Below are 10,468 nucleotides of genomic sequence, written 5' to 3' on the forward strand. Positions count from 1 at the left end.
GAAAAATCTCGGGAGTTGTCTTGGATGATAAATGTATATAAAGAAACGGTAAGAGAATGATGTGTATTATGATATATATATGCATATCTTGATATGTTGATACATGGAAATTACGTAAGTTGAGACGAATAATAAACTCAAGTGTGATATGTTGAGATAATAAGGCTATCGATGTTGAATTTATATGAAATATGTTCAAGAACGCTAACAAGTGTTGTTGTTTGATGCTTAGGCAAGTGTCAAGTTATTGGTTGAATGAAAATATGTTTAATTATAAGATGCATTGAAATGGTAAGTGCTCAAATGAAAATATACTTGTGCTCATGAAAGAGTGGTAAGTTTTAAGTTATGCAATTTCTTATGAAATGACTTCTCATATGATTAATTTGAAAAAGGGATATGTTTAAATGCACTAGCTTGTGGCTATGGAGGTATGATATGCTTATGACTTGTGTGTTACGCCTATGGAATGAGTGTGGAAAGTAAACAAGTGCAAATGAGAATAAAGGAATTTGGAAGGGTATAAATTTGTTTAAAACTCTACTATACTAGAAATAATATGTATACGTGATGCTATGGATTTACTCATTTTGTGAGTTGTTGAATATGGTTTCTTGAATCGTTTGGTATCAATAGATGTTTATTCTTGATAAGTATAAATTTCATAATGAAATGAATTGACACGATTAAAGTTTATACGATCTTACTAAGCAATCATTGCTTACGTATTTGTTTTCCTTTATTTTTCAGATTATCGGAAGCTTGATTGGGTTGGAAGTTTATCAAAGATATATCACACTATCCATCGGTTCTATCGGTATTTCTGGATGTTTGATTTTGGTTATAATGGCATGTTTAGGTTATTTTGGCTAAATGTTGGATTATATGTGTTTTATTGGGACTAGCCACTTATTTGGCTTGTATTTTGGTATTTTGGTAGGTGTATAATTTGCCTTATAATGTTGATGTGTGAATTGATTAGTGGTTAAATGATGAAAGGTAAAATAGTAGTTGGATATGCATAGTGATGATTGTAGGTTGACAATAAATTGGGTGAGAAATATGGCTTGTAAAATGGCCTATTTCGTCCACACGGGTAGAGACACGGGTGTGTGTCTCAGCCGTGTGTGACACGGCCTTGTGTCCCCTGTATTTTTTTTTAAATTGCAGAAGTCAGTATGCTCACACGGCCTAGCACATGGGCGTGTGACCCAAGTCAGATAGTTACATGGGTACGAAGACAGGTTGGACACAACTGTGTGTCCCTATTTCGAATGCCCACACGACCGTGTGTCCCCTGCAACTTTGAAAACTTTTAGTGTTCTTTGAAAAAAATAAAAATTCTTTGAGTGCCCGATTTAGTCTCGACTTGTTCCTATTGCATATTTTGGGCCTCGAGGGCTCGTATAAAGGACAATATGTTAGATTTTAATTGGTTTCTTACGTAAATGTAATATGATATGAAATATCTGTTAATTTAATTTGTAAACTCTGGTAATGCTCCGTAACCCTGTTCCGGCGACGGATATGGATTAGGAGTGTTATAAATATAACATATCTAAAATATTTAAGGTTGATTTAGTAATTTCCTTGATTGAAGTGATGCCGAGTTGACTTGTAATGCTAATTCAATCACACACTTAAATAATAGTATAAAGAACTATTATTTTTAAAATTCAATAAAAATTAATTATATATTTGACTGTAAAAAAAAACCAATAATTATTAGGAATGAAGTTTGGGAAACTTTGAAGTTCATGTTGAAGTTTTATCCTATATGAGATTTTATTATTATTAATCAAATACTTTATTGTAATATTCAAACTATATTAATTTATTGTAATTATAATTGTAACCAAAAAGTAGTAGAATTAAATGACATTTCTTATTTATCTATAACTATTAATTAAAAATATTTTTAAAAAAATAATTATTATGTAAGGTGTATTATAGTCCCAAAAAAATGAAAAATCAAACATAAAAAATAATGATAGTGTTTGCATTTTAGCCCGTTAATTTCATTATCAACAACCTTTATTTTCATGATGATTACGGACTCCAATTTAGAAATCACAATGTGGGTAATTATTGGTTATTTAAAACAAGAAATTATGTTATAAATGTAAATAATTGATGTAAAACAACACATTATCCGCCCTTCACTTTTTACTAATTCAAGTTATGTAAGTTTTCATAATTCATATACTGTTTATGTGCTTATCTTTGTCCATATCTCCTCTCCTATTTTGTATAATACACGTACTTCCAAATGAATCCAGTCGGTTTTGTGATTCATGTCAATACTAATTACTTCATAAAAACATCTTTTACACCATTCTTAATTCTTTTTTTAATATTATTCGATTAAACATCCTCAACTTGCAACAACAATTGTAATATTCTGCGATTTTTAAAAAAAAAAAACAGTGTTTTGATAAACTTAAAAAATGAAGTGATGAAAATATAAGTATTGAAAATTTAAGTTATAAAATTGTTTGATATATTACTTAAAATTAATTATGGAATATAATTAGATTGTTTGATAAATATAAAATATATGCTACATTTAATCCTTAATTTTTAAACATTCCACCTTATTCTAAACAAAAATAAAATTTTATAAGATCATATAATATAATATAATATAATATTAAATTAAATTATCTCCTTATTATTTTCTACATTTTTTATAGAAAAGAAATTCTATCAAATTGTTTTAATTTAGATGATCAAACATGTGTAAAAATAATAAATTAATTGATTTAATTTTTTCAATGGTTTATCAAAACCATAATAAAATTAAAACTTCAAGAATATTTAAAATATTTTTTTTTTATAAAAGATAACTATTTACTAATGACTATTTTAGTAGTATACTTCAAATTAAAGTTATAAAAAAATGAATTATCAAAGACAATGCTTTTAATAATGTTTTGAATTTAAAAATAAAAAGGAAACGTGGCAAACTGCTCCGCACTCCCACGCTTATCCTCTGTTTTCACTCTCAGCAGCTTCTAATTTTACGTGTCCCTCCAACAATATTTCACCAAGTTATTCAATTAAATAATATAAAATAAGTTTTCTTTATTATTTTCTCTTCATTATTCACTACAAGATCGCCGGCTTATCAAAAAAGACCGCTTTTTTTTCGTTTTTCAAGTCTTACGTTTACTCAAACGAAGAGTTTCAAAATCTTTCTCTCTTGCCTTCCTTCATATTCGTTGCTTTCCGAAGCAGTTATCTCTGATTCCTCCGAGTACATCGACATCGTTTTTGCTTTCTTCTTTTCTTCTTCGTATCGCCTTCCGGCACGTCTTCCGTTACCGGACTTAGTCGTCGTCAAAGAGAGGCTTAGATCCGACGCCGCCGAAGCCGATTGATTGTCCATCATCATCATCCTCATCAAAGGATTGGACTCGGTGTAGCGGCTTGGGAAGTGGTACGACTCGTCGCCACAGAAACGATCAGATGACTCGTCGCAACTTGGCCTCCAAACTCCGGCTGAAATCTCCGAAACAGGCCGTAAGGATCCCCCTCGAAGAACCGTATCCACCGCCGCCTGACAGATATGCCAGTTCCCACTGGATAACAGCCCTACCGCTCCGTTCACCGGATTCACGGTACGACCACATGCCTCGAACAATAAAGACTGAAACAAAGCTAACAAAATTCCAAAAAAACAAAAACACTCTTAAATATACGTAAAGAATCAAATCAGAAATTCGATAACGTAAATAGAAAATGAAGTATTCTTGTAAAAATTACCAGGGCGTTGGGATTCAGGTACAGAAGAGATAAGAGAAAGTAAGTCACTACGGCCGAAAAACTTGGCGAGAAATAAGGTGGCGTTGCCTTGGGCTTCGGGGGATTCGATCCAACGTAAGCTTGACCGTAACACACATGTCTCCCTGCACCCTTTTCGGAGCACTCGGCAACCGTTGCAGCTCATATTTCCCCCCTCAACTAACCACCGTCTGATCTTGAAAAGAAAAGAAAAAACTGATCCTTCTATTTGACCGGTGATTACTTGGGTTTCAAGCAAAGCAGGTAAAGAAAGTGGGCAAAAGGAGTGAGTGAGCTTGAAAAAAGCACAGGAGAAAGAAGAGAGGAGGAGGGTGGTATTTTAATGAACGTGATAGTTTAGGGGTTGAGTTAAGTTAACTGTGGTTGGGTTAAGGGGTATTGTTATTTTATTTGGATTTATGACGGTGGGGGGGAATATGAATATCTTCCAAACTCTGGGCACGAGCGGCTCCGTGTTTCCGCTTCCTTTTTTATGTTTTTATGACCACCGTTGGATTCCAAACTTTTTGATTGATGTGGATCGTTGGATTTGTTTTGTCCATCCAAATCTTTTCAATCTTTTTTGTACTTCCCTCTTAGTACGATTTATCAAACACCAGAAGCCGGCAGAATCTGATCCTTGCTCTTCTTCTTAATTACACCCTTTAATTCACCAGTTAAATTTTGATTATTACACTAAAAAATTACTTCTCAACTATTGTGTGGAGTAAAATTCAAAAAGAAGACATAGCTTTATGAGAGTAAAAGAAAGGTGCTGTATTATGGGTAATGATGATAATTTTGATAATATTAGTGGGGGAATATAATCTTAATTGAGATGGGGATTGAAATTGTACATATAGAGTAGTTGAGGACAAAACCAGACAACAATATCCTTATCAGCACAGGTTCCACTTTAGCATTAGTCAAGAAACAGTAATGGAACATGTTGGTTGCTATAGGAATATAATTTGATTTTGTCGACAAACCTACCTAGTTCTCAGCTAAGCTTAACTCTACCCAACCTTCGTTTTTATTTTCTTTAGCTGTCTAAATTCTATTTGTTGCATACACAGATCAAAGGTCTAACAAGCTTCGAACCTGTCTCCCACTATCTACAAAATGAACTCGACGAACCAATGGGCCTTATCTTTGGAACATGATTATTGTCATTATTATTATTATCTTCTTCTTATTATCTGTTACAGAACATGAAACCTTATTCGTCAGTCTAGGATTTGAAACCGGTCGATGGCAGATTGTGAAGGAGCTGCCCATTCCATGGCAGATAAACAACAGAATAATTGGTTGAAAGCATCTATGTTGAGGATTGGGTAAGGAATTTATATTCCTCCGCCGCACAGACTTTTGTCTCATTGTATTTATGTATTTGGCATGCCATTGCAGTCAGTTTTACTTGAGACCTACACTGGTAAATGGTGATAGAAAAGATCAATGACCAGATTATTTTTAGTTTCGTTAATAATAATATTAATAATTATTCTTTTTTCAATTGTCATTAATCTGAAAATACAAATAAATACCAACAGTTTCCAAATGACGTATTTACTTTCTTATATATCAATTCTAAGCCCTTTGACATTGAGAAAGGATGATTTTTTACCTACTTCATAATAGTGAAAATATTATCATAGCATGCGTTCTTAAATGTTGAAGTTTATATAGATGCACATGCACCAGTTATACTCATGTTTGATCCTTCTAAGTCATATTATATATGAAAATAAAAACTAGAGATTTTTACGTGCACTGTATTCTTTTTTTTTTTTTTTTTTGGTGTAGGGGGGAGCCTTTTTGTGCAAAGTAGTGGTGGTGGTGATGGTGGAGAATGGAGTGTGTGGGTGTCCATGAAAATGACATCATTGTTTCTTTGTCTAAATTATCAGCAGATAGTTCAGCGGTGTGTAGCAATGTATGAAAGTTCTCTATAGTATATATACTATTACTTTAGCATGCGTCTTATCAGATACTACAGAAGTGAAGAAATCTGTCTCATTTAAATGCTATTATTCCTTTAGTTTGCCTAGGAAGTGCAAGGTATAATTGTACTATTTTTAGTTTGCATGATTTATCAAAGGATAATATGTAGATGGATAATGGGAAACTTGAGTGATTGCCCAAGGTTGAAAAAGATAGGAATTTTGAAGCTTAGCTAGCCACCCTACTTTCTTTTCATCCACTGAAGCTCCAAAATCTGTCTATTTGCGTTCAAAATGAAATTTAATGATAATAGTGATCTCTGTATTGAATATATAAGGTAATAGTAATCTCTATATTTTCAAATTCCAGCTCAATTTTAGATGCAGACGGGGCGTCTCGGCATCTATTAGCTCAGTTAAACCCTGCAGCCATAGACTTGAGCTTAGTTTGGGCCTCTCGAGGCTTCAAGAGCTGTTTATTAAGTTTATGTTATTATAAATTTGTATGAAAGATCCAGCTAAAACGACAACTAGCCCGTCTAGCTCAGTCGGTAGAGCGCAAGGCTCTTAACCTTGTGGTCGTGGGTTCGAGCCCCACGGTGGGCGAATATTTTTCCCCTTTTGGCATTTCTAGAGTCCTCAGTAGTAATGTACTTTTTGTAGAACCTGGGCTGGGTGGACTTATTTGTACTTTTTAAAATGAGAAAAAGAGTAGGTGTTTGATAGAAGAAGCTTAAGGTCCAGGTTTGACAACATCAGATCATATTCCATTCCACTTTTGAAGGCATTGGTTGATTGCAAATCTCGTTTTTGTCCTCAAGAAAAGGACGCAAGCAAATTGAAAACCCCTTTGACGTACCATTTTATTTTGTTAATGGTAAATGTGGAAGCCAGATATCCTCCACTTGTGATTCCCCATCCAAAAATGCACTACTCATCAACGCCCTTCTTCCATCATCTCGGCTCCATATCAAACTTTCATTCAACACTTAAACTACAAACCTTCAAAGAAAAAAGAAAAAAAACAAGCTCCCTTTCCATCACTAATCCCACTTACAACAACAACAAGTGGTGTGGGGGTGGAAGGTGGAGTTTCTATAACTAAAAGCCTCTGCTTGAATTCTTCAACTATATCCTCATGAAAGAAGAACCTACAGCAAAGTTGACTTTAGAGATGTGTTTAAACTATTTCAAGTTTTTAGAGGCAACTATGTTAAAATTTTATCTGATATAAGTTTTGGGTTTTGATAGCTTATAAATATCTAAAATGATTAAGTGAATTTGGACCACCTTATTATTCTTTTCCGTAGATGATTTAATATGAAGGGGGATAAACGAGTTGTGGAATTGCAGTGTATCTGGTCTAGTTTTCAATTGTGAAAAATAATAGAGAGACGAGGTAGAGTTGCATTTGGGTTAAACCACTTGCCTAAACCCGATTATATAGTTTCATGGTCAGGTATATCTAAAGCTATGGGTGGAGGAGGACCACCGTTTCCCTCTTGTGAAAGATGGCTATTATTCAAGTCATTGTTTGACTTCAGCTTTTTTGTTTGTTTACTTTTAATTTGTCTTTGCCCACCAATCTAGAACGCCGACCTTCATACCCAAAGTCATACCGTACGGTCAAATGCTCACATACAAAGAACTTGGAGCCCCATTGAACCTTCTTAAACCATTGCCCCTGTGAAGTTTTGGCTTTGGATATTTTAGGTATTTTGACACAAAATTAAGAATTTTATAGCAAAATGGGACTTAGATTAAAATTTACTATTCAACATTTGTCATCAACATCTGTCAGAAGAAATACAAAATTAACTGACATAAAAAGAAATAATCTAAGAGTTTTATTTGATTTTTTTAAAAAATCTAAAGCATCCTAAACTATAATTTTGATTCAAATGGAATATATATTGAGATGTTTTGTAAAATAAATTGTGATCACTGTTGTATGTCCTAACACTCATCATCATACTATTACTCTAAATTAAAAAAAAAACAGTATTTAATTGTATTTGGTATATAGCACTTTCATTTCATTAGTTAAGCTGATTAAACAAAATAATCCACCCTTTATAGAATAGAATATATAGAGTCGGTTTGCCAACCACCTTATACATTAATCATTGAGCTACTATGTACTCCATTTTATCTTAATTAAACCTAAGACATTTATCTGACCGACCTATTATATCAATGAGGATTGAGATGAGACCACAGCCACAAATGCATCTATCAAAGGAGAGCTTATCTCTTCTCAACTTGGATTTATTGACGAAAAAAAAAAATTCTTTATTACAAGGTTTTGCCAAACAAAGCCCCCCTTATTGCATTAGCAAAGGCAACACAGTCTGCTACTCTAGTTGACTTCACCGCACTTTTTTTTTTGTTTAATTTAGAGTTTCAGCTTCCTTTTTTATGAAAGAAGATCATCTCATAAAAGGGGCTTTTGTTTTCCCAACTTTGGCTGTGATCCATAAGTAAAACTAATTACGGCATAAGGCATATCTTAGTTGTTTGTTTAATACGTGTAAGCTGTATGTTTTTGAATTTCTTAAGGCGGAAAATTCGGTTGGAAATAGGGAAGGCGGAACTCTACTAGAAGAGGATTTTGCCAACTCACCAAATTCCTGCTAATCTCTTTGAGATGGCAAATTAAACAAGGAATTAATTCCCTTACGCCCATGCCTTAATTACTGTATAAAATATATGTAAGAATGGTTAGCCACCGCTACCACTTTTGGGAGTTGGAGTAGACAAATGGTGGCATCATAATTCACTAAGAAGAATCCGAATCACTTTCCTATCAATCATTCACTGAATAACCACAACCAATAATAATACTCTTTAAAAAGTTTATATATATAAAAAAGGAGGCCCCTTACATTGAGCAAAAGGCCATCTACCTGTCATCCTAATCTCTTCCCCTCACACGGAAAACGGCGTGCCAAAACAAAACAGAGAGCTCTCCACTCCAGTTCCAAAGCTCCCATCCCCCATGCTTATCTTCTTATCCACATGCACCAAACATCCCTTCTCCTCACCTCCACTTCCCAACACTCGTTGAAATATTTTAAATAAAACTATAAATTGAGAATATTAGGCCAAGAATCGATAAAAGCATGCAACATGGACATGATCCTCTCATACCCTACCAGTTATAAACATCCATCCCTTTCATGCAACAAACAACACTCCTTGAATTGCCACCTCATTTATTGCGCACGTTCACTGTATTAAAATAAAATTTTACAACTGTGAGCCTAAGATAAGTACCAAATTGTGAAGAATTAATTGAATTCACTAAATAATAAACACAGTAGCAATTGAGACTGATGATGAGTTGTTCAAGTGCTATGTACAGAGGCCAAAAACGAAAATTGTTTCACCAAAACAAAAGAAACACATTCAATCTGGTCTAAATTTTAATTAATTCCTACACAACTATAAGAAAAAAAAAAAAAAACTTCTAATTTGTTTCGTTGACTTGCATTTTGGGTGGCATCCGCCCCAAGAGACGTGGCTTCTTAGCAGGGTGTGGGCTTTCCACTTCATCATCACCGCCAGATACGAAGAAGTTAGCCGGTGAGAATTCTGGCAAAGCCGGTAGGTTCAGGTCAAAGTCGATTCGCTGGCTGATGTGGCTCATGGTATTGGTAGAGCCCACTCCTTCAGATGTCGTCACGCCGCTGGCGCTAGCGGTTGCGCTAGCACTATTCCCAGCCCCACCTTCATAGTGGCATCGCTTGTGGCCTCCCAAGGCCTGGCCAGTAGGGAAGCTTTTGTGGCAGATAGAACACTGGTGGGTTTTACCGCTTGGGTTCAAAGCAGATGAAATAACTCCGCCGGCAGTGGCAGAGGTGGTTGTCGACGTTGACTGGTCATCGTTTCCGCCTGAAAGCTTACGGTGGCTGGCTTTGTGACCACCCAAAGCCTGGTAAGAGTTAAAGGACTTGTTGCAAACGCTGCACTTGTAGCTAACATTTTGCACTGTTGAGGTCGGTGCTGGTGCTGGTGCAGGCGGTGGTGAGGCGGTTGGAGTAGGAGAACGATGGCGGTGTGGGATAACAGAAGTGTTGGTGGAGTTGGCATCACCGCCGCGTGCTAGCGTGATAAGGCAGAGAGCGAGGTATTCTTCCTCGGTGGTCACATGATCGAAACGCGGTCGCTTGGAACGCTTACGCTTGGTGAACGATTCCAGGCAGTGTAAGTTAGTGGTATCTTCAAAGTGGAAAGGAGGCGTAGCGGTTGTAGTTGGAGAGTTGAGAGCTTCTAAAGCCATCCGATTGATTCCAACACCGAAAGTAAACACAAAAAACGAAGGAGCCTTTGGTTATGAATTGGGATGCTAGAGAGATGCAGAGCAAAAGTGTTTGCAAGGGGAAAGAAACTGTGAGTTGAAGGAGACTGAGAAGTGAGGGGATGGGGTTTTAAAGGGGGAAGGAAGTTGCGTGACAAGTGGAGAGAAGTGAGAAAAGTATAGCCCAAGTTGATAAACTAGACAAATAGTTGGTTATTTGGCAATGGGCAAGAAACAAATGTAAGTAGTTGAGTTTTCTTGGTGGGTGGTGGCTAAAGAGGCAATACCTAAGTGGGTCAAACAGACAAGATTGAATGAATCTAAGAATCGTGAGAAACCGAGAAGGAAGTAGAGAGTGAAGGTCCTTTCTTTTTCCCTTTCTATAAAGTGAAAAACACTTGGAAGGATGATATAATAAGAAGGAACAGGGCAGCCCCCCCAAACA

At 35.5% G+C, this 10,468-nt stretch overlaps 2 protein-coding genes and 1 non-coding gene across 3 annotated transcripts; 1 reads left to right on the forward strand and 2 right to left on the reverse strand.

Annotated features, from left to right (window-relative positions):
• Nucleotides 1–3,064: 3,064 nt before the first annotated feature.
• Nucleotides 3,065–4,091, reverse strand: LOC121217810 (LOB domain-containing protein 38). Its single transcript, XM_041094170.1, has 2 exons — nucleotides 3,766–4,091; nucleotides 3,065–3,660 (listed from the first exon to the last, which is right to left on the reverse strand). Exons 1-2 carry the CDS (start codon nucleotides 3,947–3,949, stop codon nucleotides 3,173–3,175), a joined length of 672 nt encoding a protein of 223 aa, XP_040950104.1. The 5' UTR covers nucleotides 3,950–4,091; the 3' UTR covers nucleotides 3,065–3,172.
• A 2,165-nt stretch (nucleotides 4,092–6,256) lies between these two features.
• On the forward strand, nucleotides 6,257–6,329 carry TRNAK-CUU (transfer RNA lysine (anticodon CUU)). Its single transcript has one exon. It is a non-coding gene; the product is annotated as a tRNA-Lys (tRNA).
• Nucleotides 6,330–9,003: 2,674 nt separating this feature from the next.
• Nucleotides 9,004–10,468, reverse strand: LOC121217811 (zinc finger protein ZAT10). The gene has a single exon (XM_041094171.1). It carries the CDS (start codon nucleotides 10,003–10,005, stop codon nucleotides 9,193–9,195), a length of 813 nt encoding a protein of 270 aa, XP_040950105.1. The 5' UTR covers nucleotides 10,006–10,468; the 3' UTR covers nucleotides 9,004–9,192.

The sequence above is a fragment of the Gossypium hirsutum genome, chromosome D05 (assembly GCF_007990345.1).
Source record: "Gossypium hirsutum isolate 1008001.06 chromosome D05, Gossypium_hirsutum_v2.1, whole genome shotgun sequence".
NCBI classification, from domain to species: Eukaryota; Viridiplantae; Streptophyta; class Magnoliopsida; order Malvales; family Malvaceae; genus Gossypium; species Gossypium hirsutum.